Source organism: Globicephala melas, chromosome 2 (assembly GCF_963455315.2).
Source record: "Globicephala melas chromosome 2, mGloMel1.2, whole genome shotgun sequence".
Classification (NCBI taxonomy): Eukaryota; Metazoa; Chordata; class Mammalia; order Artiodactyla; family Delphinidae; genus Globicephala; species Globicephala melas.
In genome coordinates, this window is record NC_083315.2 from 50,324,682 (window position 1) to 50,352,566 (window position 27,885).

The 27,885-nt window shown below is 44.4% G+C and overlaps 1 protein-coding gene across 4 annotated transcripts in view; it reads right to left on the bottom strand.

Annotated features, from left to right (window-relative positions):
- Positions 1 to 27,885, bottom strand: part of ADAMTS17 (ADAM metallopeptidase with thrombospondin type 1 motif 17) — a 350,614-nt gene that overhangs the window by 185,107 nt on the left and 137,622 nt on the right. For all 4 annotated transcript variants that reach the window (XM_030873117.2, XM_030873118.3, XM_060293908.1 and 1 more), the window contains one exon: positions 5,152 to 5,257. In XM_030873117.2, the coding sequence (XP_030728977.1) occupies positions 5,152 to 5,257 (106 nt within the window). The remainder of the gene's footprint in view (positions 1 to 5,151; positions 5,258 to 27,885) is intronic.

The following is a 27,885-nucleotide window of genomic DNA, read 5'->3' on the forward strand; positions in this document are numbered from 1 at the left end:
TCACCAGCTGTGAGCCTATCTGCCTGGTACAGCTGCAAGAAGCACGGAATTCAGGGTGACCTAGAGAGGGGCGAGCTGGAGCCAGGAAAGCAGGATCGTATCTAGCACCACAGCTCAACCCTGAGGGTGGCCTGGAGGGACAGGGTCTGGGAGCAAGGGATGGAAGCAGGAAGGTGGATGAGGCCGAAAGCAACAATAAAAGGTCTAGACCTCATGCTGGTGGCAGCTCCACCCTGGCTGCACCTGGCATCTCCTGGAGAGCTTCCGAGATGCTCCCTCCCCCAGAGGGGGTGGTTTAACTCATTAGGCTGAGGCTTGGCTACAGGCACTTCCAAGTGCCTCAGAGGCTCCTCTCCTGAGGCGGGGCCCAGATGTCACATCTGCTGGGTTCCCAAGCTTCCATGAAGACAGCATTTTTCAGAGGCCACAGGCAGATCCAGCTGACCAGAGGAGAGGTAAATTCCAGAATGGAAAGACCCAAGAAAGGGCATATGGAAGTCAGGAAAAACCCCAGGAAGAGCAGGTGGGGAGAGGCGCAGCCCCCGTACAGGTAGTGAGGGCCTGAACATGGGGTGTGGCTCTGGGGCCTGTCTGGAGCTGGAGAGGTCACATGGTTTGGACTGACTCTCAAGGCAGGTGTTGATCTGGCTCAGCCTTATCTAACAGAGCCTCCTAAATCCGACAGAAGCAGAGATTTATTTTCTGCAAGGGAAAGCTCTTTGTTTTTCCGAGTGGGTGGCCGAGTATGCATTAAGTGGAGTCCCTCCCCTCTCTCCCCACCCCACCTGCAAGCCCTGTGCTTAAACACCTCCCAGGCACTGTCTTACCTGATTGAGAAGCACGCTGGGTTTCCCCAGGCACCAAACAACCAGTTGAGACTTGGTTCTGTGCCCTCCTGGCCTCCAACTGCACTAGGGAGAGCTCTTGTCAATCAAATGTCTCCCCTGGGCCTTATCATGCTGTATTAGACCTACTTTCCCCAAAGCAAAAGGCACTCTAACCAATTTTCATAGAACCATTTACTTTCTTTCTTACACTATTAAAATTCCAAATCATAGCAAACAATATCCTCTAAAAATCCAACAGACGTATTAGGCACAGTCACTTTAATGCTATACTAACGTCACTACCTAAGCTCTCCTTGATCATTAGGGTGTCACTGATTTTGTTTTTTATTTTTCTCATGGGCAGTCAGCATGTACCCGAGCTTCTGAGGAGAGTTCTTCCCATGAGCAATCAGGGTTGAGTTTGCCTGAGAAAAATGAATGCTTCGAGCTCTCCCCCTTTCTCTCTAAAATCAAATAGTGATAAACATCTTGGACACTGAGGTCCACCACAAGGCATCCTGGTTTCTTGAGGGAAAAAACCTGGGCAGAGCTGGCCCAGCTGGGCTGTTTCCCCCATGTCACTGATTCCATCATAACTAACAACAGCGGCAACTACGGCCCCCTAAAGTGAAAGAGGTCCATCAAAGACATCTTCTCATGCTCAGGACCGTCGCTTTCTCATGGTCACTGTGGGATGAAGAAAGGCACAAAAACAGCTTCATTTTCCGCTGGGTTTCCCAAGCTACCACAACAAGACAGGGAGACAGGTGCCTTTCAAAGCTCACACTAGGTGAACCAAAAGGTGGGGGGCAGCCGCCTATCTGGCAGCCTTTCATGGGCAAGAAGGTAACTAAGGTCATAGGTGCTCATTTAAAAACCCCAAAGCTGCTGTCAGCAAGGCTGCCCCACAGACCCAGCTCATCCTCCAGGCAGGAACACAGAACAGCCCCTTCCCAGGGTCTCCTCCACGACTGCCATTGGGAATTGCAAATCCTTCAGCTCCTGTCTAAAGCCATGGCTGGAGTCTTTTCTACCCTACTTCTTTACCAGGGTAGATATTCAGAAAACTGCCAGTCTTACCCACAGTACTTGCGTTTCCTAGGGAAACCCCTGTTGAGGACACATTTGGCTTTCTTCAGCCAGCTGTATCATGCCATTTTTTGCCCTCTCTGCCTAGGCTGCTGACAAACTGAAAGTACCTTGGTTTTTGGATAATAACAAGCTCTCTTCTTTATTATCTATATTTTGTAATTTGGATCCTTATTTTAATGGCCCTGTTGCATGGGTATATTATCATACAAGTGATCCTAAATCATTTTAGGTAGAGACTAGAAAATTTTTTAAAGTAATGCTAGTTTCCTAATCTATAAAGTAAAAGCTAATAATACCTGCCTCACAGGACTGATTCAATAATACAATGAATGCACAGCATCTAACACAGTACCTGGTACATAGCAGGTGCTCAGTAAATGAGATCTGATTTGACTTAAACATCATTACTTTATAGTTAACCTACATCCAAAGCAGCATTATTGATGTTACCATGGGAAGAGTTTTTCATTTAATTTATAATTTAGAACTTATTTTACTGCAAATTGGATTGGAGCCAGTTCACAGCACCAAATAAATTATTTTTGAACTACAATATTTGAAATAAAACCATGCATACAAACAGATGCTAGAAAGAGGGAGAAAAATTCCAGTACTACAATGAGTTAAATGTTAAAAATAAGCCTTACACTTAGCTTTGTGTTTTCTGAAAGCCAGAGCAAAAATGAAATCATGTTAACTTACGCAATTCTCATCATCTGATAAACGGCATGTGTAGCTCCTACGGAAAGTGACTTTTTCTCCTAACATTGGGATCTGAGGGTAAGTGCTCACACTGCTCCTTACAGGAGGTATATTGAGTACAGAGCAGAAGGGCTGCACCCATGCATGCTCACGTGCAAAGGCACACACACACACACACCCTTCAAAAGAGATCTTTACTTTTCAGTATTAAATGGTTAGGAACTGGAGGGTGAGCTCTCTGGGGATTTTCCAGGGTTACACAGAGGGGTGTTCTTTATTGTTTTCTAAAACTTTCACCAAGAAATTTTGTTGGAGAGCATGGACCAGTGGCTCAGGTCCACAGAGAAAACCATCCATCCTATCTCAGTTCACACACACTTAAGAAACGTGGAGTTAAATTACTCCTCCCTATTCCAAAATACAGACAGTTTCCAGGTTCGCATCTGTGAAGGAGCCTGGCCAGTGGCTTTCCTGAGAGCGCAGGCTGGCCTCTACCTTCCCAAGCCTCCGCACAGCCTCTCTGGCTGCTCTGAGCCGGGTGACCAGAGGGGTCCGTGGATAGGGAGACTGTGGCTTCATCCTTGGGGGATCTGCTTCCCAACACTTTCAAATAATCAGAGACAAGAGACTTCTCTGGGAAAACCATAATTGCCCAACTAGGGGCAGGACCAAATGCTACCAGGATTTATTGGCTTTGATTAACAATACGGTGTTTGTTTTTGCAGTAATTAGAGTTCAGTAGCAAGCTCTAAAGAGTCCTCCAAGAAATTCTAAACAGACTGTAGCTAAAGGCTACTGGAATATGACTGAATCTAATCATTCATCTGCAGACCTCCCGTGTTAAGATGCCAGTGTTTGATACAGCACAACTGCACAGATCAGGGAGGAACGGCACTCTTTGTTCTTAATGCCCAAGGAGAAAAGGCAGCCCCTGTGTGCTCACATGCGGAGGTGACTGCTGCCATGGGATGCAGCAGTTCACGTAAATATATCTCTTCAAAGGTCCACACAACCTGCGTGTTGGGAAATGTTTTGACAACTCTGCATTCTCACAACTGTTAGGGAATTCATTCCGCTGTACTACGATGGGCTGGGTGGGGCATTTGATAGTGAGAAGATGTTTGCCAAAGCCATACTCATTTGTACTTTTCTTTCAGCAACCACTATTGGGTGGGGTTTTCTAGTTGGTTTTTTTTTTTAACAAATCTGAGATATGAATACAAATTTGATTACAAATAATTTTTAAAAATTATTTTCTAGTAGTGTAGGCAAACTAGTATGGGTATTTCTGAAATACTGTCAAGATGAAATAAATGTGTACGTAGAGATAACCACTTTTCTTGCTTCTCTTGGCCAATAACATGTTATTTTCCCCTTAGTCCCAGGAAATACACATAAGATTATTTTCATTCTCTGTACTCACATCATGATAGCCAACAGGTACAGAAAAGTCAACAACAAACCCATCTACAGGAGTGAAAAAAATTAAAATGGGACCAGATAAACAAAGCAAGGTAAAAACATCAAGCCACAGATATGGCTAATACTAGGGGAAAACAACCGCTTTTGTACTCCTTATTCATTGCCTCTACTCTTCCAGAAGCTTGAGTTCACCTTTAGGGTTCCAGGCATCTTACTATCTCGGGCACTGGGAAAACTTTACAATATATATTTTTCCCCAAGAACTAGATTTCCATTTAATTTTGTTCTCTTCGGTCCAATATAAATTTTTCCATTGTTTTGCATGCTTTGGCCTCCTCAATTTATTTATTTAAAGTTCTTAAGCAGTCATATCACAATGTTTCCTTCAGAGAAACATAAAACAGACACCTACTCCAGGAGAAAGAGTAAACCCTCGGGCCACAGTTTGAGAGTCAGCTGGTTTTCTGCCCCCTGAGACTTCCTGCAGGTGATCTCAGCCTTGGGCCAGCCATTCAACCCCTCGGACCTTCTTTTTCCTCATCTAAAAAAACCAGGAGGCTGCCTCGGATTCTCTCCACATCATCTTTGGGCTCTAAGGTTCTGTGGTTCTTTCCTCTTCAAGGGAAGAACTTCCATGTGCAAAGGCAATAGCTGATGATTCTTTAAACTAAGACACTGACTTCTACCTTCAGAAAGTTGGACTTTGAAACTGGCTGAAAAAAAACAACAACCCAGAAATTCAATAGCACAAAGATAAATCCCATTATTTGAACGGCATATTTAGAGTGGATCAAGATCATGATGGTTCGGGAAAGGGGATACAACTCACGACAACACTGAGAAAATCTCTTCCCTTTACAGCGTGTGCTTTAAGAACAGACTTAAAGCAAACATCAAATGAGCATTTCCACACTCAGAGACAGTCTGTTCTGTGATCTCTTGGGTTCCCTGAAGGGTTGGGACCCAGGCTTGCTGGCCTAGGTCCTTACTCTAGAGGAAGCAAAGGCATTCAGCAGCACTGTTTTAGAACTTCCAGAATTTGAGTGAAAAAAATATGTATTCAGAAAAGCATTTAAAGAGGCAGAACAATCCAGAGTCTGATACTTACTTGTGGCCCAGCTCATGAGCGATGGTAAAGGCCAAATTGAGGCCATTGTCTTCGGCAAGCACACATTTCCTCTTAGCACTGCACACACCTCCTAAGTAAGCAATTCCTGCAGCAGAGACACAAAACACATCCTCTTCAGAATGTGCGAGGCCCTGACCTCGCAGGGCAAATCCACATGGTCAACATCACACATCATCAAGAGGGGCAAACGGGGGCGAGGATGACCATGGGACTGGATCTGTCATTCCAGAGCTCATATGGAGACTGGCTGGTGTGTGATGCTTTTGTATTCGCCTAATAATAATAATAATAATAATAATAGTAATAATAACCACAAACATCTCTCAAGCATTTAACATACGTCAGGCAACGTGCTGAGTGGTTTACACAGATTATCTAATGAAGTCCTCATTACCCGGGATGGAGGCAACAGAGAAACTGGGGTTCAGAGAGAAAAGGTAACTTTCCCAAGGTCACCTGGACCGGCACCTGGTGCTGGGATGCTGAGCCAGACCTGTCCAACTTCAGCATCCAGGGCTGGGACCAGGTGAGGCCAAAAAGTCGAGGCACCCAGTGCACAAGGTTCAAGGAGGGTGTCCCTCTCAGGAGCCGACCCTGAGAGGGATGGAGGGCTTCCTCAAATTTCGCACCCTGGGCACCTCCTTCTCTCACCCCAGTCCCGGCCCTATTAGGGTTAATGCTCTCAGGGGGTGAGCTTGGATCCGGACCGGGACTCACAGAGAGCAGAGGCCACAGAAGGTGCAGAATGTTCAGAAAAATGTTTCAGGAGCCCTGAGGAGGACGAGACCGGGGCCCAGGAGCAATGAAAGACGCTGGAAGAGTACGGGCCTGGAAGCCATTCGGGAGGATGGGTCCCACGGCCCAACTCGCTCAACTCTGCACAAACATGACGGGGCCCAAGGACCTTCCCTGAGATGGGAGGATCAAGGCAACTGGGCGGGTACCAGACTCAGGAAAATGGTGTGAGCAAGGGGGTTGGGTACAGAGGACAGGAGGCTGCCAGCCTCTGGTGGACGATGGCAGTGCTCCAGAGGAGAGAGATTATTATGGCAGAGAGGCGCGTGTGAACAGGATGGGGGCCGTGGACGGACCAGGCACAGCTGAAGAACGCTGGGCATCAGCTGTGCACAGGCCACACATCTCCAGGCTGACACTCCAGAGCTAATACTGCCCACGGCAGCTCTCCACACTCCCTCTTAGCTCTGCACCCAGGAAGGACATCACTACGACCCAGGAATCCCCAGGATATATCTCAACAAAGCCAGAGTCCAAGAACCCCGAAGGGCTTGGGATAGAACTTGAGTACTGGTGGCGTCTGACTCCTCACTATGTCCTGTGAAATGAATGAGTGGCTGGGGGCCATATGCCTGAGCAGGCTCAGTGTTGCCCTCGCTGTGAGCTCACAAGGGGTGTGGGGCGGGCAGTGGCTCTGCTGGCTATTGGTGTCTGGGGACCAGGTGGATAGGGACTCTGCCCGCCAGCCCAGTGCCCTGGAAGGGCTGTGGCCACCCGAGTGAGGGCACCTGTTCTCCACCCAGAGACACTACCCACTGCCAGGCTGCACGCTACTCCCTTTCACTAATGTGCCGGAAGTGTCTCAGAAGCTGACAGCGGCCCTGCAGGCACAGGAGCCGAGGAAGGAAGGAGCTGGCACAGGAGAATGAACAGGGGGATTAATTAATTAAAAATGAACCTCCCTCCCTGCTCCCAAAGAGCTAAACCAACATCCTATTTGTTGACATCAAAATCAAGCTGGGGCGGACCTCAGCCACACACAGGGCACTCCCCCGCAACCCCTGCAAGGGGCAGACAAGCTTGCACACCCCGGCTCAAGGGCTCAACTCACACTCAGCAAACTGAGCTGGGCACCACAGCACGTACCTGCTTTTATTTGGAAGCATGCAACACGCTTGGCCAAGGTTGAAGAATTTTTTTTTTTTTTACAAAAAAAGAAAGAAAAAAAGGAAATGTTATTTGGCCTCAAGATGTGTTTTTTGCATATGGGCATCATAATTCAGCAATACAGACTATGGGAAGGATGAAAATACAACCAGAAAGGACACGATCTGCCCTTTCTGATATCGTTGAGGTCATTATTACAGTTTTGTTTAAAAATGCTCTGTGGGTTGCTGCAGAAAGTCCAGCAGTGAGTAGTCGGAATGCTTCCACACGGCACTGATGGCATACGCATGCCACACACACACACTCAAACGCACACCCAGCCATACCCAGCCTCCTGGGTCAATGAATCAATCAGAAACAATCAGATGTGCTCACCCCGGAGGAGTTGTCTGGTGAGGGGGAAAGAGAGACATCCAAGGCCAGCTGTGCTGAGCTTGCTGTCCCAAAAGTGCCTGCTGACCCAGCAGACTTTAAATGCCACAGAAACACATCCCCTGGCCTCGGCTACACTCGGCACCCAGAACAGGCATCCTGAGTTTCCACTCTAATTGGGTAACATACAACACTAGGGAAACAGCTAAGTAGAAGGCCTTCCAATAACTGCATTTTCATTTTTCCAGGTGCATATGATTTTATTTTCTTACTAGAAAACAAAGCATTAGTTTATTTATAAGAAATGCTTTCACACAAAGGTGGATTAAGGTCTAGTGCTTTTAAAGGTTTATTCCAATCGTGGATAGCCCAGTCATAAAACCGAGCAAGGCAAAACCCGTCAACAAAAACGGCCCAGAAAATGGAGCACGGGAGCTTGTGTGTTTATGAGCGACGGTGTGAAAATGCTTAGAACTCACAAAACAAAGTCTGGACAGAATCCCAGATTGTTGTAAAAGTAAGAGCGGCAGGGTATAGATGGTAATTAAACCAGGAGCTGCAGCAGAAAACAAAGCCCACCACTACTCCATGTTTTCTGGAAAGAAACAGCAGTCTAGAGAGGAGAGTGTGATGGAGACGCAGAGAAACCCCAACTCGTCAGGCTGCAAAGGCACCAACCTGGAAACCCCGCCCAATCCCACCTCAGCACTTGTCAAGAAATGAGGAAAAACCAGTTTTCTCTGCATTGATTTTTTTCTTTTAATTAAAAAAAGGAAGTCTGTAAACACAGGTTCTGCTAATGTCCATGCTGAAGCTGTGGAAGCAGAGGGACCTTCTTAAGTAACTGGAATTCCCCACACAGATAGCAAGGATTTCTCAGACCCTAGAGTGGTTCTTTCAATGGTTTCAGTCTTCCATGATTTAAAATTCTCCACCAGAGAAATAAGAGTAGAACTTATTTTTGAAATTTTAAAAAAACATCAATTCCACATGTTTACAGAGCTCCTTGGAACAAAAGTGAAGCAGAAAGGCAATTGGCATTTATTACGGTTCTCTTCACAGGCAAGCGCTGCTCTGCATGCTTGGTCCTCCCTTATTTGGAAGGTATTACTGGCCCCACTTTACAGACAGGGAAATGAAGGTTCAGCATCCAGTTATGTAGCTGATCAGGGCCCAGACTTGGGTACAAATGCAGGGTTATCTTTCTCCAACACCCATGCTCCCCCAGTTAAACCCTGGGCCTCCTGCACCAAAGCTTTGGTAACCAGCGACGACGATAAGCTTGGAGGATTTAGAAGATTTTTGTAAATCGTAATGTGTATTTATGCTGAGATGTGGGTGGGATACAGTAAAGGTTTCATGTGTTTAAGTCCAAATGTTTTTAATCCTAAAGATAAAAAGACTTGAGGGATATGTGCAGCCACATTAACAGTAGTTACCTCTAGGACATGGTGAAGTCATTACAGATCTTTAATTTTTTTCTTCTTTTTTTGACTTAAACCTAGTACAGTGAATATGTACTCGCTATGAAAGTTAAAGTTATTGGTAATATTTCATTTATTCAAGGTGACATATAGCAGAGGCCAAGGTGGGAGACTAATAAAAAAAAGTAACAACAACAAAAACCCTCCGGATTTTGATTGAGTGTACAGCCCTTAAGGCAGCAGATAATGAAGGAAGTTTATAGTCAACACATAATTGAGTGTGTGCTTGTATCCTAAGGGCAACTCTCTCCACCTCTACTATAACCTTGGCACAGATTAGGTAAGCAAAAGTCTGAAATACTAGAGGTAGAAATGGAGGGCTGTAAAGTGTTCTTCTGATGCCTGAAGAAGTATATTTAATTCATCCCAAAGCAGATCACATCCACCAGAGCCTCCTGACCCACCTTCCCAGGCAAATCAACTCAGTGTGGACACTCTCTCTTCTCCATTCTCTTCTTTTTCTTGGTAGGAGCACAAGCTTGGGGAGCAAATTGGGCGAGGAGGTTTAATTATTTTCTTTTTTAGTAGAAAAGTATGTGGTGTAAGCACATAATTCTTAAATTCAGAGTTGACCATATGATCCTTTCTAGATTTAAGGTATAAACAACACCCAACTGTATAAACTCTGGTTTATCCAGCAAATTGTCTGTGTAAACAGTTTACAGCTGTTGGCCCTGTTGCCCATTACTCAGACCTTCTCAGGCTCTGCCTCTGAGAAAGACAGTCAACTTGCTTCCACCAGCTGCTCAACAAACCAACACCATCATGGTTATCACTGGTACACCACGCTGCCTATTATGAGAAGGCAATTTACATCTATTCTCATGGCAATCACAGTGGTTGAGATTGAGTTTCATGTTCAGGCTCATCCACAAGTTCTTGTGCTCTTGGAAACTCACTAAGTGGTTGGAGGTATGATCTGAATTTGTGAACGGCATTAGAAACAAATGTCTTAGAGCCCAGGATGTGACAAATGAAAAGTAACTACAGTCTATTCTTGTTACTCACGGTACTTAGATTCTAAAAATTCGCCGTGAACCAGGCGAACCATGCTGGAATATAGAACCATTGGTCCTAGGGGAAATACAGGATTTGGTTCCTGTGAGCCTCTGGTCACATTTTTTCAAGTCACACATAACCTTGTTTTATGCGTGTTTCTGTATAAAGACACCTTACTCAATATATATCGTTGATTCATTAACATTGAACTCAGAGCCAACAGTCCTATAACTCACGCCTGAATGAAGATCATCTAGTATTTTTCCCTGCAAGGCGCATGGCAGCCTTCTTGAGCTTCAAAGCACTAAACAGCACTTCATCACTATCTTTGGAGGCCATTCAAAACAGCAAAATCACCACAAAAAGCACAAAAATACGAAAAACAAGGTGTCAGACAGACCTCAAAAAGGATGTTTATTCACAGCATGAGAGCTGAAACAAGATGGCAAAATACTGCCTTGTTTGATATCTGCTGGGAACCTGCCTGTTGGGTGACTCAAATATTTCACCACTCTGCATGTGTCTGCAAATGACTACAAAAGTGCTGTAAGTATTGATTTTGGAGTTCCAAATAAACTTTAATGAGTAGGTGAATTCACACATGCAGAGTCCATGAATGAGTAAAATTAGCTGTATTCTCAAAAATCGTGTCCTATTCTCAGGCACAATGAAGTCTTTATCAGTTGCAATGAGGAAATTCAATTTTCATTTAAGCTTACGTATCCTATATATCCTGCTTATATTTCCTGACTCTATACTATCTAAATTATTTAACTGGCTCAGGCCCTTCTCCTCTGCAATTTTGCTTCTGTGTTCTCTGAGGTCAGTGGTTCACAGGGTCACTGTAAGTCACTAATCCCCTAAAGGATTCTGCACAGAGTGGACTGGAGGACAGGTATAGTTTCTAACAAATTGGGAAAGAATGTTAATGGTAAGGGCAGGAGAGGGACTGTGGAGCACTGCTTTCCAGACCAGCCTGTCCATGGCTTTCTGCCCCAGCTCAGTGCCTCCATCCCCCAGGGGCATAGCTGGATAATCCCTCCCAGACCCAGCCTTGTCTTAGCAATTCCACCACAAGTAGGAATCCCTGTCTCCCTGCTTCTCTTCTTCTGGGTCCCTTGGGGTTGGTCACAGTGGAAGGAAGATGAGTTAGTCAAGACCTTTGTCCCTACACCATGGACAGGGGGGCGGCAATGGCATAAAAAGAGGCATTGGTTCCTTTCTTAAACATGGGCACTGCAGAAGCTGTCACTGCAATTCAAAAATGTCCATGCCCAACACCTATCTAACCTAGAAGAACACTGACAAACTGAAAACTCAGCAACTTACTCAAGGTTAAATGAAGTGGTAAATAGACAAAGCGTGACGGTAATAGCTTCCAAGTCTGATCATTGAAGGGCTCACATGCTCAGTTTTGAAACTTAATACCAAGTTAGAGCAATCAAAGCAGTGTGCTACATGCATAAAGATAGACATTTAGATCAACTGAATAGAACCGAGAGTCCAGAAATAAACCTTCACATTTATAGTCAATTGACTTTTGACAAGAGTGCCAAGACCATCCAGTGGGGGGAAAGAAGAGTCTTTTCAACAAATGGTGCTGAAACAAATGCATACCCACATGCAAAAGAATGATGTCAGATACCCTTCTTTAGATCATATACAAAAATGAACTCCAAATGGATTATAGACCTAAACATGAGCTAAACCATAAAACTCCTAGAAGAAAACAATTAAATCTCTCTGACCTTGGAGAAGGCAAAGCCTTCTCAGATGTAACACCAAAGGCATGAGTGAGGGAAAAAAATCCCACGTCAGTGTGTTCACCAATGCAGAGAGGCTCCCCTTGCTGCCCCACCCCAAAGGAGAATGGCCGGGTCGGGGCTGGGAGTGAGGTGGGGAGGTGCAGAGTTCCAAGCCAAGCAATGAATGTGCTGATACATCCCCAAGGAAGCTGCCCAGCCATCCTCCCTGCATTATGGTTCCCTGCTAACTGGGAACCATCCCAGCAGCCTCTGTGCCACAGGCTACCTCATGTAGCCAATTCAAATGCCACATGAGTTGCTGCTTTGTGTGTATGGGGGTGTGTGTGTGGGGGTTCTTGATTGTGGTCAGAGCCAGGAAAGACCACGTGTGCTGTGTTGCACTCCCGCTTAGAACAAACATGCCCTCACTCTGGGCATCCCAGGCATCTCCAGGATCTAGAGCTTTAGGAAGAGATGCCACCCCTGATGAGGGAAGCACACAGAAAGTCCCCACAGAGGACTCAAGGGTAGCTGGGCTAAAGCTGCAGCTCCTACAAGATGAATTGAGTGAGTGAAGTATAAACGGAGCAGTCAATTCCCCCTGGGGTTTACAAATTGGAAGCAAAAAAGTTTATCCCAATGGTTTGCTGCACTCTGTGGAAACCAAAACATACTGGGAGATGGGGAGGGAAGAGAAATAAATAACTGTTGACATTCAACAGACCACAGCCAGCTTGAGCCAAATGCACGGAGACGTCGTGCAGATTTCCTACCTTCCAGGCAGGATGGCACTTGTGTCTGGGGGGGGAGGGGATCCCCAGGGAGCAGACAGGATTCCTCAAATGACCAAGGTGCCGCTCCTTGGAGGGCCCCACAGAGGCTCAGTGGCTTCTGCACCAGGACCGGATGCCCACCAGAAAGGGCCCCCAGCAGGTTCACCTCAGGACATCAAAGGAGGGAGGTCTGTGCGAAGATCCTTGAAACCCTTTTATTTTGACGAATACTTCATGCAGTGTTTCCTAACTGTCTGTATGTTACAGCGTCATTCCAGGCACGAGATCCTAAGGTGAACAAAAGCAGTGCAGGCCAAGGGAAAACAGCCCCAAGAATACCATTCCAGCAAGAAGACAGGGAGGCAGGTGGAAAGGTCAGCAGAGACTTTATAAATCAAGCTCAGGGCCTGAAGGGTGGGTGCTGGGGTCTCTAAAAGACCCCTGCCCCAGTGACCTGTGTCCAGATCTAGGCTCTTGGGAGAACAGACAATGGAGACTAGAAATGGAGCTTGCCCTGAGTCCCCTGCTACTCCCCTGCACCCTCAGTTCCCTGCTCTGGGTCGACTCTCACAGCAGAGGACCATCCCCCTCACAGAACTGTGCCCTCATTCTCACTTTTGGTCACTTAGCAAACATTTCTGGGTACCCCGGCCACAGTTAACTCCTCATGTGGGAGTTTGCTGGCAGGACCCATGAGTGCAGAAGTGATGCAAGCCTTCAAGTTCCATTTCAAAGACCTCTGAATCCCTGAGTGTGCTCCCTGAGCATGAGAGAGGGTAACACGTCTTCTAGCTTTTGCCATTCTATAGCATGATACCTACCAAGCCTGCTTGGTGTCTGCACCTCGGCAACCTCTCTCGTGTGTGTACATGAACGCATGTGGGTTTCTGCATGTGCACACATGAATGTGCATGCCTACACATGGTCCTGGGAAGCCACCACCAGACCATATTTCTGTAAACTGGAGCTATGAAGTGGACGTCCACACTCCTACAGTAAGGGACCCTAGTGAATTTTAGAAGTTTTAATACAGTCACATTTTCTCATCAACTTCACCATTTAGCATTTATTTTTGTCAATAATTCACAAAGGAACTGTGCTAGTCCTCCTTCCACAGCTTTAAGACTCCTCTATCTCCCTCTCTCACTATCAAATTTTCCCTTCACTGGGGGTTAGGATGTCCTCCCTCTCCCTTGGGAAAGTTGGGGTTTGGGGAGCGGGGGGCATGATGTGTTTTCCTTAAAAATTATCTCGGGGGGCTTCCCTGGTGGTGCAGTGGTTGAGAGTCCGCCTGCCGATGCAGGGGACACGGGTTCGTGCCCCGGTCCGGGAAGATCCCACATGCCACGGAGTGGCTGGGCCCGTGAGCCATGGCCACTGAGCCTGCGCGTCCGGAGTCTGTGCTCCGTGATGGGAGAGGCCACAACAGTGAGAGGCCTGCGTACCGCAAGGAAAAAAAAATTATCTCAGTCATGTGCGATGTGGAAAATGAGACAACTAAGGCTTCCGGGGCCAGATATCCCAAAAGCATATCTGAGAGTGTATGTAAGTGTGCCCTGCAGAAACTCAAGTGCTACCTGGGAAGAGGAGCACTCAGACTGTGCACTTTGAGTCATAATCTCTCTCAACAGTCCTGTCTGAATTAAGTTTATAAGAGCAGCCATAGGCAGGGAGTGAGGGAACACCACCAAATTATGATGACAGCTGGAGCTGGGAAGAAGGCAAGGTGGCTGGCAGCTGGTAAGAATGATGTCATGCATTTTAATCATGCCCAGTGTTGTGGACAGCACTGTGTCACCCCCAAACCTAGATGTTGAAGCTCTAACCCCCAGTGTGACCGTGTTTGGAGATGGGGCCTTTAAACAGGTAATTACGGTTAAGTGAGGTCATAAGGGTAGGGCTCAAATCCAATGTGACTGGTGTCCTTATAAGAAGAAAAGACATCAGAGCTCTCTCTCTCTCCCCCCCACACACAGAGCACATGTGAGGACACAGTGAAAAGGTGGCCATCTACAAGTCAGGAAGACAGGCCTCACCAGAAACCAACCCTGATGGTACCCTGATCTCGGATTTCCAGCCTCCAGAACTGAGAAAATAATGTCTATTGTTTAGGCCACCCAGACTGGGTATTTTGTCATGGCCACCTGACCTGACTACTACACCCAGGTGTAACCTGGGTACAGACAGAAGTGCCCTGTGTCCCCCTGGCTCACGTGGGTAAACAGACAAGAACAGTGGCCACCAAACTCTCCATCCTCATGTGCTACAGGACACCAGAGCTGCCCAACACACTGTGGGACCAGGCTTGCTGTTTAGAACATAGTTTAAGAACAAGAAACTGATCTGGAGAGTTGTACAAGCATGTGGTTGAAAACAGCTACAAAAACGCTTGGTAGAGAAGTCCCGGGGGGAGTTCTGGGAGTCAAAGAGGTGTTGGTAGCTCTGTATTTAAAATCACAAAACATCTCAACCAGCTGCATTTGGATGCACGGAGGTGACATCCTCAGCCATTTGGCAATGGGGTGCCATGAGAATTGGAGCTGGGATCCCTGTGGAGACACCTGGGAGAGACGTGGGAAGATGACGATGTGTCAAATGTAGATGCACATCATTCACAGCACCAGCACCTCTATTTGCAGGGGACTCTTTGGAAATTCCCAGTCCCCACAAAATGTTTTTTAAAAGCTCATAAACATAGCCTTTGAGGGAAGAGCCAGTTTCAAAAGAATTCCAAGGAGGCCCTGGTGAGAGACAACTCTCACAAGCAGAACCAGCCTTCTGGGTCTTGGTGGGAAACTGAGCCTCACCAGGAGCACAGGAACCCCCCAAATTGCTGTCAAACAAGTGAAAGGGAGCGTTGCTGCTGGTTCTGCTCAGTGACTCTCAATAAAAGCAGAACCAGTAGCAACCAGTATTCTGGGTGTAAAGGGCCAAACTGAGCAAGCCAGGAACACAAACACTGCTGCTCTTTTCACCTTGACTCATTCAAAAATCACAAGAGCACAAAGTTGAAAACACCAAGGGAGCTGTCACTACAAACTTCGAGTTACCTGTGGGAAAAGAGGGGAGCCTGGGGTGGGGCCCAGGGAGAGGCATCCTCATGGCTGATGGAGTGCTTGCCCGGGGGACAGTCACATAGATGTCCACCTTATAGAAATCCACCATGTGATTAAAACGCTCAGGTTATGGTTTCCCCAGAGGGAGTGGACACCAAAGTGGCATGAGTGAGTCTTCCCAGGGGCTGGTACTGTCTGATCACTGGATCTGGGTTCTGGTTACACAGAGAGCTCAGTTTCAAATATTCATTGAGCAGTACACCTAGATATGCTTGTTTTTATGTAAATTATGCTTCCATAAAATTTTAAAATAAAAGAGGTGCACATACAAGTGAAAAAGGAGAGTATGGACCTGACTAAACAATCTGAAATTGGTCAAGATTACTGGCCAATTTAGATGATAGGAGTTTGTCTTGTCTGAGGAGCTAATGTATAACATGGTGACTATGGTTGACAACACTGTATTGTATAATTGAAATTTGTTTAGAGAGTGGAACTTAAAAAATGTTCTCACCCACCCCCCACCCCCCAAAGTAAATATGTTAAAAAACTCCATGGGGGGAATCCTTTCACAAATTATCAAGTGGTACACTTTAAATATCTTACAGTTTCATCAATGATAGCTCAAAAATGCTGGGAAACAGAGAGTTTGTCTTAAGAGGATTCAAGGTCTTAGGTTGATCAAATCATAGTCCTATTAATTAATTAGTTAAAGTGGTATTAACTAGTCAAGATGTGCTTTTATCCATATCACCAGACTTTACCTGTATTACCTGTATTTCTTAGACCATACGAGCTGGTCCTATAAGTCTCCTTTACTGTCTTCCTGTCTTCCAATGACCCTTGCAACGTATGTTCTTGAAACTTGCCTGAAGCGGACTTGACAACAGCTTCACTCCCTCTCATACTAATAGCTGTATTTCTACAGGAAGAATAAAATACAAGGCCATGCATAGAAATATTTGCCAAGTTAGTAAAGAAAAAGAAAAGCTTTCTCAGAATAGTTAAGAAACCATGTCTCTTGCTAAATGCTTAGCCCAGCAAAATCATCCTCTTGGGGGTGAAATGTGGAATGTGAGTGAGACCCTGGGATGAAGGTCTCAGCAGCACCAAGGGCACTTCCAATCTGTGCTTTGTTCTAGCCCCCTCTAGGGAGGGCTGGCTCTCAAGCTAGGGTTGGGGGAGGTCAGGCCAGGCCCCAGGGTAGTTCTGGGCACCAGCTTCTGAACACAAGTCTGTAAATCCCCTGCTGGCAGGACACCACAGCCCCTCAACTAAAGAAGTCACCCTCACACAGGAAGCTGGCTGTCATTTGGGTGTTGACTCAGCGTTTGTGAGCTAAAGTCAACCTACCATGAGAAACTCCCCTTCGGTTGGCCTAGAGAGGCCTGGGTGGGGCTCTGCCTCTGCTGACAAGATGCAAAAATGATGGCATTCCATTTTACTTAAAAACAAAACAAAAGTTAGCCACTTAGAAAGGAATGTTGATGAGAGCAGCACCATGAAGTCAGGTGGGCCCCAAGCACAGTGAGAGGAAACAGGCGAGTCTGTGGCAGGAAAATCAGCAGATGAGGAAGACACCCAGCCTGGGGAGCTGTCCCCAGGACATGGCAGAGAGTGGATGGTATGGCTTTGGGTTAAACATTTCACTGCATTACACTTATGGACACAGGCTCATTACCAAAGGCTACTATCTTAGTCCCTTCAAGCTGCTGCAACAAAATACCATGGAAATGTATTACTCACAGTTCTGAAGGCTGGAATTCTGAGATTAGGGTGCCAGCATGGTTGGGCGTGAGGGCTCTCCTCTGGGAGAGAGTCTTCCTGTTGTGTCCTCATATGACAGAAGGGGTAGGGAGCTCTGTGACGTCTCTCTTATAACAGCACTAATCTCAACCATGAGGGCTCCATCCTTATGACCTAATCAGCTCCTGAAGGTTCCACCTCCTACTGCCATCATCTCGGGGATTAGGATTTCAATATATAGATTTGGGGGAACATAAACATTCAGATCAGAGCAACTACCTTGGATTTCAAGATTATCCCGGACTACATAAAAAGCATGAATGTCAGGTCTGTCTTTGAATAAACAACGTTCTTCATCTTTTAAACAATTTCATACATTTCCATTTTATCTCCATGATGATGATGGTCCCCATATTCCATCCCCAGGACCAGGTGATCCTTCGAGCTCTGCTGTGGCATCCCACCAAGGATGGCCAGCCAGCAGTCCTATACTTGCCCCAGACTCAGGTCACACCAAACAGGATTCACCACCCCAAACTGAGTCTTCTCAAGTTTTCCACCCCTCGAAGTTCAAAAGCTTGCAGACCTGGTCAACCTCTCTTTCTCTCTCTCTCCCTCCCATTCCCCTTCCACCACATCTCAGTAACTGCCATTTTATGCTGCTCACAGACTCTGGAATATGTTCCTTTCTCCTTGGTCCCAAGTCCAGAACTTTGTCACCACTTTAAGCTTTGATTATTGTGGTATTTCCTTAGAGGTCATCTCTTCTGTTTCTCCCCACTCCAATGAGTCCTTTAAAGTCCAGATTCAAGTGTCCTCTCTTCCACTGATTCCCCCCTGATCCTGCCTGGACACACTCCCTTCCCCTTCTAGGTACTCAGAGCCCATCATGATACTTTTACTGAACCAGGAGCCCCATCTTCTTGCAGTCCAGGCATCTGACCAAATCTTATGTCTGCAGGGATGCTAAACATCTCTGAGCCAGCACCCATACACTATCTCATAACTGACATGGGCTAATGTAGGTTGAACAGTTCCTCAATAAGTTCCATGAATGAGTGAATGCACACCAACCCTACCAACTTATAATCTTCATAAAACAGTACCCTCTGCTGCTTAAGAAGTTGGCTGGAACAAGAAGGAATAAATGGTGAGGATGAAGATGAGGATGCTGATGACACTAACATTTATCAAACGTTTACCATGTATGGACCTAGAGACTGTCATACAGAGTGAAGTAAGTCAGGAAGAGAAAAACAAATACCGTATGCTAACACATAGATATGGAATCTAAAAAAAAAAAAACAAAAAACAAAAAAGAAGGTTATGAAGAACCTAGGGGCAGGACAGGACTAAAGACGCAGATGTAGAGAATGAACCTGAGGACACGGGGAGGGGGAAGGGTAAGCTGGGACGAAGTGAGAGAGTGGCATGGACATATATACACTACCAAAATAGCTAGTAGGAAGCAGCCGCACAGCACAGGGAGATCAGCTCTGTGCTCTGTGACCACCTAGAGGGGTGGGATAGGGAGGGTGAGAGGGAGATGCAAGAGAGAGGAGATATGGGGATATATGTATATGTATAGCTGATTCACTTTGTTATACAGCAGAAACTAACACACCACTGTAAGGCAATTATACTCCAGTAAAGATGTGAAAAACAAACAAACAAAAAGCAAAAAAACCCCACTTACCATGTGTGTACCAGACCCCATGCTAAAGATTTCCCGTCATTATCTCATTTTATACTTACAGTCACCTGATGAGGTAAATACTATTTATTATCCCCATGATACTGATGAGAAAATAAGGCCCTAAGAAGTCAACAACTCACCCAAGGTCAAAGAGTGAGTGATGGAGCTTGGATTCTGTCTCAGGTTTTTTGGACCAGAGGCCTCATGCTAAACTTACACCAGAGGCTGCAAATTGGTGGCCACAGAAGGATTTGGACTATAGAAATGTTCTGTTTGGACTATTAAGTATGTAAAAAGAAAAAAAAAATTAACCAAACACCAACAATTAGAAGTTAGGAGATGCTACATAGAATTCAGATTTCCTGACTCTTCTTAAAATATCTGATAACCAGAAAATGATAGACTAGTCAATTAATGGTGCTGGGACAATAGTTGATCCACACAGAAATAAGCTAATTAAATCCCCCACCTCAAACCACACACACAAAAATAAACTCTAAATAGAGTAAATGTACAAATGTGAAAATAAAATTTTGAATGGGTCAGAAGAAAATATAGGTGAATGACATTATTATTTTACAGTAGTGAAAGTATTTTAAAACAAGACCTAAAAAGCAGAAATCAGAAGGGAAAGGGCTGAGTTATCTAGCTAAATCCACAAAGAAAATGTCTGTGTGACAAAAGTCATAAGCAAAGTTAAAGACAAAGGACAGACACAAGGAAGATATTTTCAACTCATATGACCAAGCAAAGATTGAAAAGATACTCTTCCTTACTAGTAGTCAGAGGCGTGCAGGATAAAATCCCTAGAAGACAGCAATTCACACTCAGCATGCTGGCAAAACCTAAAGGTTATCAGCCTTAAAGACTCAGATGCTGTGAACCTAAAGGTTATCAGCCTTAAAGACTCAGATGCTGTGAACGAATAGAGTATAAACTGATATAATGGCCGTTTGAGAGAGATCTGGCTTGTCTCGAAAATTTGAGAGCTGTGAAGGCGTTGAGGAGTGGTTATACCCCTGAAGCACCAGGCTGTATTTCGGCGAGCCCCAGCCAACTGGTCCTGCTGACGGGAATGCCTGCGACCCCTGACACACACACAAACACGTGCATAAACGTGTGCATACCCGTGTCCGCACACATATGCACACACACATGTGTGCACACGTATAACTACCACCCTTTGAAGAGATGTTATCCTCATCCTCATATACAGGTAAGAAAATGGAGGCATGAAGAGGGTGAGTCACTTTCCCAGGCTTGTGCTGCAACCAGGAAGGACGACAGGCCGTCTGGCTGCAGATCCTCCCTCTAACTGCTCTGAGGGAGGGGGGCCCTGCCTCAGGGAACGGGAGGCAGGCAGGGGAGACAGACACAGCCAGGACTGTGCATAATGCATTCCAGGGGCTGAAGGAGAAGTCTGCCAACTACTGTTCAAAGTCCAGGGAGTTTTCTATTAAAACATAAACCCAAAAGACTCTAACACAGATGTCTTTAACCCTTGAAACTGTGCAAAGTTTGGTATGTATCTGTGTATTTCTTGCAAGAAGGTTTACAGCTTTCATCAAATTTCCGAAGGGGTCCATAACCTCAAAAAAGTTAAAAACACTAAAACACAGGAATCCCGGAATATAATCAAGGACATTCCCTAGGAAAAAAATCCTCTCTGGACAGCCAAGTCAGAGCAAAAGGTCCCGGGAAAATTATCCTTCAGCCCTCAGGGGTTACCCAAGCATTCCTCAGAAGGTGATAACCAACGTTTTGTAGAATGTGCTTTCCTTTGCCAGATCTCAACTGACTGGCTCACGGAGTAAATGAGTAAGGGTCTAGCTGCCATTATTCACCAACAACATTACTTTTAATGGGGGTATACACATCCCCTGTCCTGCACAGTAGTGCAGTACCCATGAAAAGCTATCAGTTTTAGAGTCAGTGGAGAGGACTGACCTCTCTGAAGCTCAGTTAATAAGCAACATCGCTCCTCAAAAAATTAAAAATTAGAAATTACTATATGATACAGCACATCCTCTTCTGGATATATCCAACAGAATTGAAAGCAGAGTCTTGAAGAGATAGCTGTATATTCATTAATCATAGGAGCATTATTCACAACAGCCAAGAGGTGGTATCAACATCAATGTCCATTGGCAGATGAATGGATAAAAAAATGCGGTACATACACACAATGTAATATTATTCAGCCTTAAAGAGGAAAGAAATTCTGACACATTACCTTGACATTATGCTTGTGAAATGAGCCAGTCACTAAAAGAAAAATGCCTATGATTACACTTAAACTCTTAGAAAACAGAAGGTAGAATTGTGGTTGCCAGGGGATGGGAGGGGGAAAATGAAGTTGTTTAATTGGTATAGAGTTTCAGTTTTGCAAGCTGAAAAGTTCCAAAGATTGGTTGCACAACAATGTGAATATATTTACCACTACTAAACTGTACACTTAGAAATAGTTAAGATGGTAAACTTTATGTTATTTGTATTTTACCACAATTAAAATAATAATAAAGTAACATCCCCACCAAAAAAAAAAAAAAAAAAAAAAGAGCAGCCAAGGTAACACAAGGGTGAAAGGTGGACTTCATTAATTAGGTGCCTGTGCTTTCTTGAGAAAACATCCTGAATTAAGTATTCAACTTAAACTGGACACTCTGGTTATAAAGAATCTAAAAACAAAAGACAAAAAAAAAATCTGAGGGACATGGGATATGCATATATGCATATTCATACACATATATGATTTACAAGTATTTAATCCTGAATGTTACAATATACATACAAACTCTAAAAAGAAACCACTCTTCTGTTTTGACAAGGGCCCACCTCTTCCCCTGGGGCTGCCTTTAACTGTAGGACCTTTATTATATCTTGGAGCTTTTTATTGGTGTCTAGGAATTAAATGTGGAAGTGGACTTCACTCAGCAAAGTACACACTGACGTTTGTTATAAACTATCTTTGTTTTCTGAAAATAAGTATTCCTAAAAAATGGATTTGGGCTTCCCTGGTGGCACAGTGGTTAAGAATCAGCCTGCCAATGCAGGGGACATGGGTTCGAGCCCTGGTCCAGGAAGATCCCACATGCTGCGGAACAACTAGGTCCGTATGCCACAACTACTGAGCCTGTGCTCTAGAGGCCATGAGCCACAACTACTGAGCCTGCGTGCCACAACTACTGAAGCCCTCACACCTAGAGCCCGTGCTCCACAATAAGAGAAGCCACTGCAATGAGAAGGCTGTGCACCACAACAAAAGAGTAGCGCCCACTCGCCGCAACTAGAGAAAGCCCGCGCACAGCAATGAAGACCCAACACAGCCATAAATAAATAAATAACTAAATTTATTTATTTTTTAAAAATGGATTTGTTTGGGGTTAATAAGAGTAAAAACAATATAAAAGCCATTTGTTGATTTTGTTCTCCACAAATTGCCATTCTCATTCAGAAAATTTATGTCAACATCCACTCTGTCAGCTTCAAGTTGAAGGTCAAGGGAGCACTTTTCCTGCTTCATCCCCTCCATAGCACACACCCCCTGACGACACCTCACAGCAGTGCCCACTAGCACAAAACAGAGCAGAGCTTTGTCTTTCCATAAATCGTTCTCAGTCTTGGTCTAACAAAAACAACTAAACAAGACTTGGAGACAACGCAGGGAAAATCCTTCTAAAAATAGATACATCTTTCAAGACCATCTTCTGAGAGAACATGGCATTGCACACATTTTTTCGGCATCTCTTAACCAAACTGCTGGCCTGGCTACCATCCACTCTTCCCACTACTGAAAACCACAGAACATTCTAGGTTCTGCCTAGGCTGCCACCCACATAGGATCCTGAAATCGTTTCGGTTTTTTTTTTTTTTTTTTGCTTTTTATTTATTATTTTTTAACATCTTTATTGGAGTATAATTGCTTTACAATGGTGTGTTAGTTTCTGCTTTATAACAAAGTGAATCAGCTGTACATATACATATAACCCCATATCCCCACCCTCTTGAGCCTCCCTCCCACCCTCGCTATCCCACCCCTCTAGGTGGTCACAAAGCATGAGCTGATCTCCCTGTGCGATGCGGTTGCTTCCCACTAGCTATCTATTTTACATTTGGTAGTGTATATAAGTCCACGCCACCCTCTCACTTCGTCCCAGCTTACCCTTCCCCCTCCCCGTGTCCCCAAGTCCATTCTCTACATCTGCGTCTTCATTCCTGTCCTGCCCCTAGGTGCTTCATAACCATTTTTTTTTTTAGATTCCATATCCATGTGTTAGCACACCATATTTGTTTTTCTCTTTCTGACTTACTTCACTCTGTATGACAGTCTCTAGGTCCATCCACCTCACTACAAATAACTCAATTTCGTTTCTTTTTATGGCTGAGTAATATTCCATTGCATATATGTGCCACATCTTCTTTATCCACTGAAATCGTTTCTTAATGGCACCACCCTTAACCAGTCACCCCCCAATTCCAAATAAGCTTCAGACTTCCTCTGAGATGGGCCTAGATTGTCACCATGGGAACAATGACATCATGGAGAAGTGTGGGTTTGCTGTGACATTGTTCCGTGACAAGTTCATTATTCTCCTGCAAACATAATTGTCTCTTAGGGGGATAGAACTGCTCCATTCCATTCCACTGTTCCATTGATCTTTCGCATCTCAGTTTGGTATCATGAAATAAATATTAATTCCAACCCTCTAAACAGAAGATCTTCCATTCAAAAACATAATAACCCAAGAATGCAAATTGCTATTTCCTGACCCCCACACTGTGCTGGGCAGGCTCTGGCTATAGCCAAAGACAGCCCCCATAACTGCGTTTGGAATAACAGAGGCAACAGTAAATCAGATGGACTAGTGAACACAAGAATCAAGCCAGAAGGTGGTGGGGCAAATTTCCCAAAGCAAAGCAAGATGTTGACGCAGAGGATCAGCTGTTCATGAGATGAGATGACGATTTTCCTGGACTCCTTTTTAGATTTCATGTCTGGATCTTGTCTGGAACATCTACCAAATGGCTTCAAGCCCAAATATCTGGCATTCCTTTTATAACTACAGCCCTGTGACTGCCTCAATGTCACAGCAGTGGGAACCTCACTTCTAGCCTTGATTTCAGATTATGACCGACTCTCCTTCTTCATTATCTGAGCTCCTCCAGCATAGATAACTCCACAAGGAGTATTTACACAGCCATCAGGGAATGTGGAGGTCTCTAGGAGGCCTGTACAGGTCATCACTGTCCCTCTAGCTGATAGCCAGGGAAGTCTTTGTCTGATCTGGTGTGTGATAAAGGCATCAGAGGTCCCTCCTCAGATGTAAAGGATGGTTCACAAGGCCCCTGGGCTGCTCTATAACTGAGGGCAAATGGACCTCCCTTAAAGGAGCTTCTAGTAGATTTCCATTCTCCTTCTAGAAGATACAGATGTCAAAGACGTCATGTGCCACTGGCAGGATAGCCAATGAACCCCACAAGAGACCCCATTCCTCTGAGGATTGGTCTCAAACTCAGAGTTATGAATTCACAATTAAGGGTGTCGCCTGACTCCCTCCAAGAGAACCAGGGTTGTGCTGATTCAGGCAAAGCTGACTTAGCAGTCACTGCTTCCAACATAACCTTGGCTCCCTTGGCCATTCTTAGGGATGTAAACCACAGGTAAATTTTCCTTTGGGCCAGCAGATCTGAGGGGGTGAGGCAGGCAGGCTCTGGACTCCGGTCTGTGTCTGAATCCCACTCTGCCACTTACCACCTGGGTGATTATGGCATTTACTTAATCTCTCCAATCCTTTTTCCCTATTTGTAAAATGAGATGAATACCTACCTCATGGGGCTAGGGATTAAATGAATAAGGCAAGTAAAGCACTTTTCACACAGTAAACACTGAACAAATATTATCTATCAAAGCAATTATTTTGACCAAGTCCAAATTTTAAAAAAAGAGGTTAACAAGAAGTATTTATCAAGCAAAAACTCTGTGCCAAGAAGCATGTAACCATTTCACAATTATCGGCAGCTTTAGCTGCCAGTGTAAAGATGTGCTGAGTCTCTAAATGCTTTTATCAACATGACATTTGGAAAGCTGAAGACAGAAGAATAACCAGCTGGGGACTTGGAAAGCACCACCTTCAGTGATCTCAGGGGCCACTCTCTCTATATGTGTTGCGGGCAAGGATGCAGCTGGGCCACAAGAGCCATTATGTGCCCTTAAAATATTTGGAATCATGCTGTATCTCCTCACTCTTGCTCTGGTCTCCCTCACCCAACCCAGTTTCAACCTGGATTTTGGACTGACTCCCTTCAAAAATACATTCAAGGAACCCCCTTTTTTGGATGCTTTTACCTGCCCTGACACTGCCTGTGTCTGCCAAGGTACCTGGATGCCTCCAAGGGCAAGCTCTGCTGGGTCGTGGTGCTCCAGGCAAGCTTGATAACTTCCCTGTGCTTCAAAGGGAAAGAGAACTTTTTACACAAAACTTTCTCATATTTAGAAATAGGTGAATTCATAAAAATTGAATAAATAGATTTACTAAGATTAAATCTACAATGCACTCCTTGGAAACATTCATGTTCTTCTGTTCTCTTCTGAGATCATGTTGTCTTCATGCTTTAGGCCACCTGTGTATTTCATCAAACGCAATTCTAAAAATTAACAAAATTAGTTTCCTGAGGCAGAAAACACTATTTTCAAGAGGAAGAGTTAATAAGTTTATAACTAGTCAATGGGGACTTATCCTGGGGGTGAATTAACCTGATTATAGTTCAGAAAACAACTTTTTGAAAGGGAAAAAGAAATAAGATGCCCCATATTCCACTGGAGAAAATAACTGTCTTGGTTTTCCGACCAAATTGTCATCCCGGCCAAGATAATTCAAGGGGAAAAAGAAGAGTCTTTTTAACAAACGGTGCTGGGCCAATTGAATATCCACATGCAAGAAAATGAATTTAGACCCCTACCACATTCAGACACAAAAATCAACTCAAAGTGTACCATAGACCTAAATATAAGAGCTAAAATGATAAAAATCTTAGAAGAAAACATAGGAGTAAATCTTCACGGCCTTGAGTTAGGCAATGATTTCTTAGGTCTGATACCAAAAATACAAGTGAGGAGAGAAGACTGATAAGCTGAACTTCATCAGAGTTAAAATCGCCCATGCTTCAAAGTATACCATGACTAAAACAGAAAGACAACCCCCTCAGTGGGAGAAAATATTTGCAAATTATTTATCTGATAAGGGACTTGTATGTAGAATATATAAAGGATTCTTACAACTCAATGATAAAGAGAAAATGACCCCATTTAAAATGGGCAAAGGAGCTAAGTAGACATTTTTTCAAAGAAGATATACAAATGGCCAGTAAGCACATGAAAAGATATTCAACATCATTAGCTATCAGGGAAACGCAAATCAAAACCACAATAAGATACGACTTCACACCCACCATCAAAACTATAATTAAAAAGGCAGGTGTTATCAAGGATGAAGAGAAATTAAAACCTTCCTTTATTGCTGGTAGGAATGTAAGATGGTACAGACACTTAGGAAAACGGTTTGACAGTTTCTCAAATGTTTAACATAGATTTAGCATATGACTTAGCAATGCCACTCCTAGTTATAGATCCAAGAGAACTGAAAACTTGTCCACATAAAAACTCATACATGAATGTCCACAGAAGTGTTATTCATAATATCCCCAAAGTAGAAAAAACCCAAATGCTCATCAACTGAGAATATATAAACAAAATATGGTATATCCAAGCAATGGAATATTATTCAGCAATAAAAAGAAGTGAAGTGCTGATACATGCTAAAACATGGATGAACCTTGAAAACATTATGCTAAATGAAAGAAGCCACCAAACGCCACATAGTGTATGATTCTATTTAGACGAAATGTCCAGAATAAAGAAATCCAGAGAGACAAAAAGTAAATTAGCAGTTTGTTGAGGTGAGAGTGGGGATAGAATATGGCGTAACTTCTAACAGGCCCAGGGTTTCTTTTTAGGGTAATGAAAATGCTCTAAAACTTAATTACGGTGACGGTTGCACAACTCTATGAATACACTAAAAAGCAGTGAAGTATATAAAATGGTGAACTTTATGGTCTGTAAATTTTATTTCAATAAAGCTGTTTGTAAAATGTCATCCCACACGCAAAGTCAAAATATTCTTAAAAACCTTTTTCCTTAATGAAAAAAGTAGTAGTAATTCTCAAAAACACTGAAGAACCAGGAAAAAAAAACCCTCATAACTCTGCCCCTACATAAGGCGACTACTGTCCTTAGAGAGGGCTTTTCCCATTCAAACCCAATGTCTTGATGGCAGATAGACGCAAACTGGCTCCCAGCGTGCCAGATTCCCAGAACTGTCTTTCAGGTGTGCTTAGTCCACATCCTCCTGTGGGTCGAGGGAGGCAGATACGGAAAGAGGCCAGGGAGAGATCATGGCAGCTTCACTTTCAGGAGATGGCCAAGGGAAGAACACTTTGTTCCAGGTAGAAGTAAAAGGCCTCTTCATCTAACCTGGGGGCCACTAGAGTTCCAGAAGAATTCTGAAGTTACAAATGCTCCTTTCATGCAGCATATGAGCCATTCTGTTAATTTCCTTCTCTCTCCATCCCTTTCTTTCTATCTTCCACTGAACATTAGGACATAACACCTTTTTAAATAATGTATGCCAGAAATTATGATAAGCACTTTACACATGTTGCCTCACAACAATTTTTTGAGGCAGGTACAATTATTACTCCCACTGTGCAGAGGAGGAAACTGAGACCTACGTGCATGTCCTTGTGTCCAAGTTTCATAATCTATTCCTAATGCACTGCCATGATAATTTCTGATGCACAGGGTCTTATCGTCCAACCATCCATCCATTCATTTGTTTAACCAGGACTATTAATCTGATGGACTGAGAGTGTGGCCTTGAACAC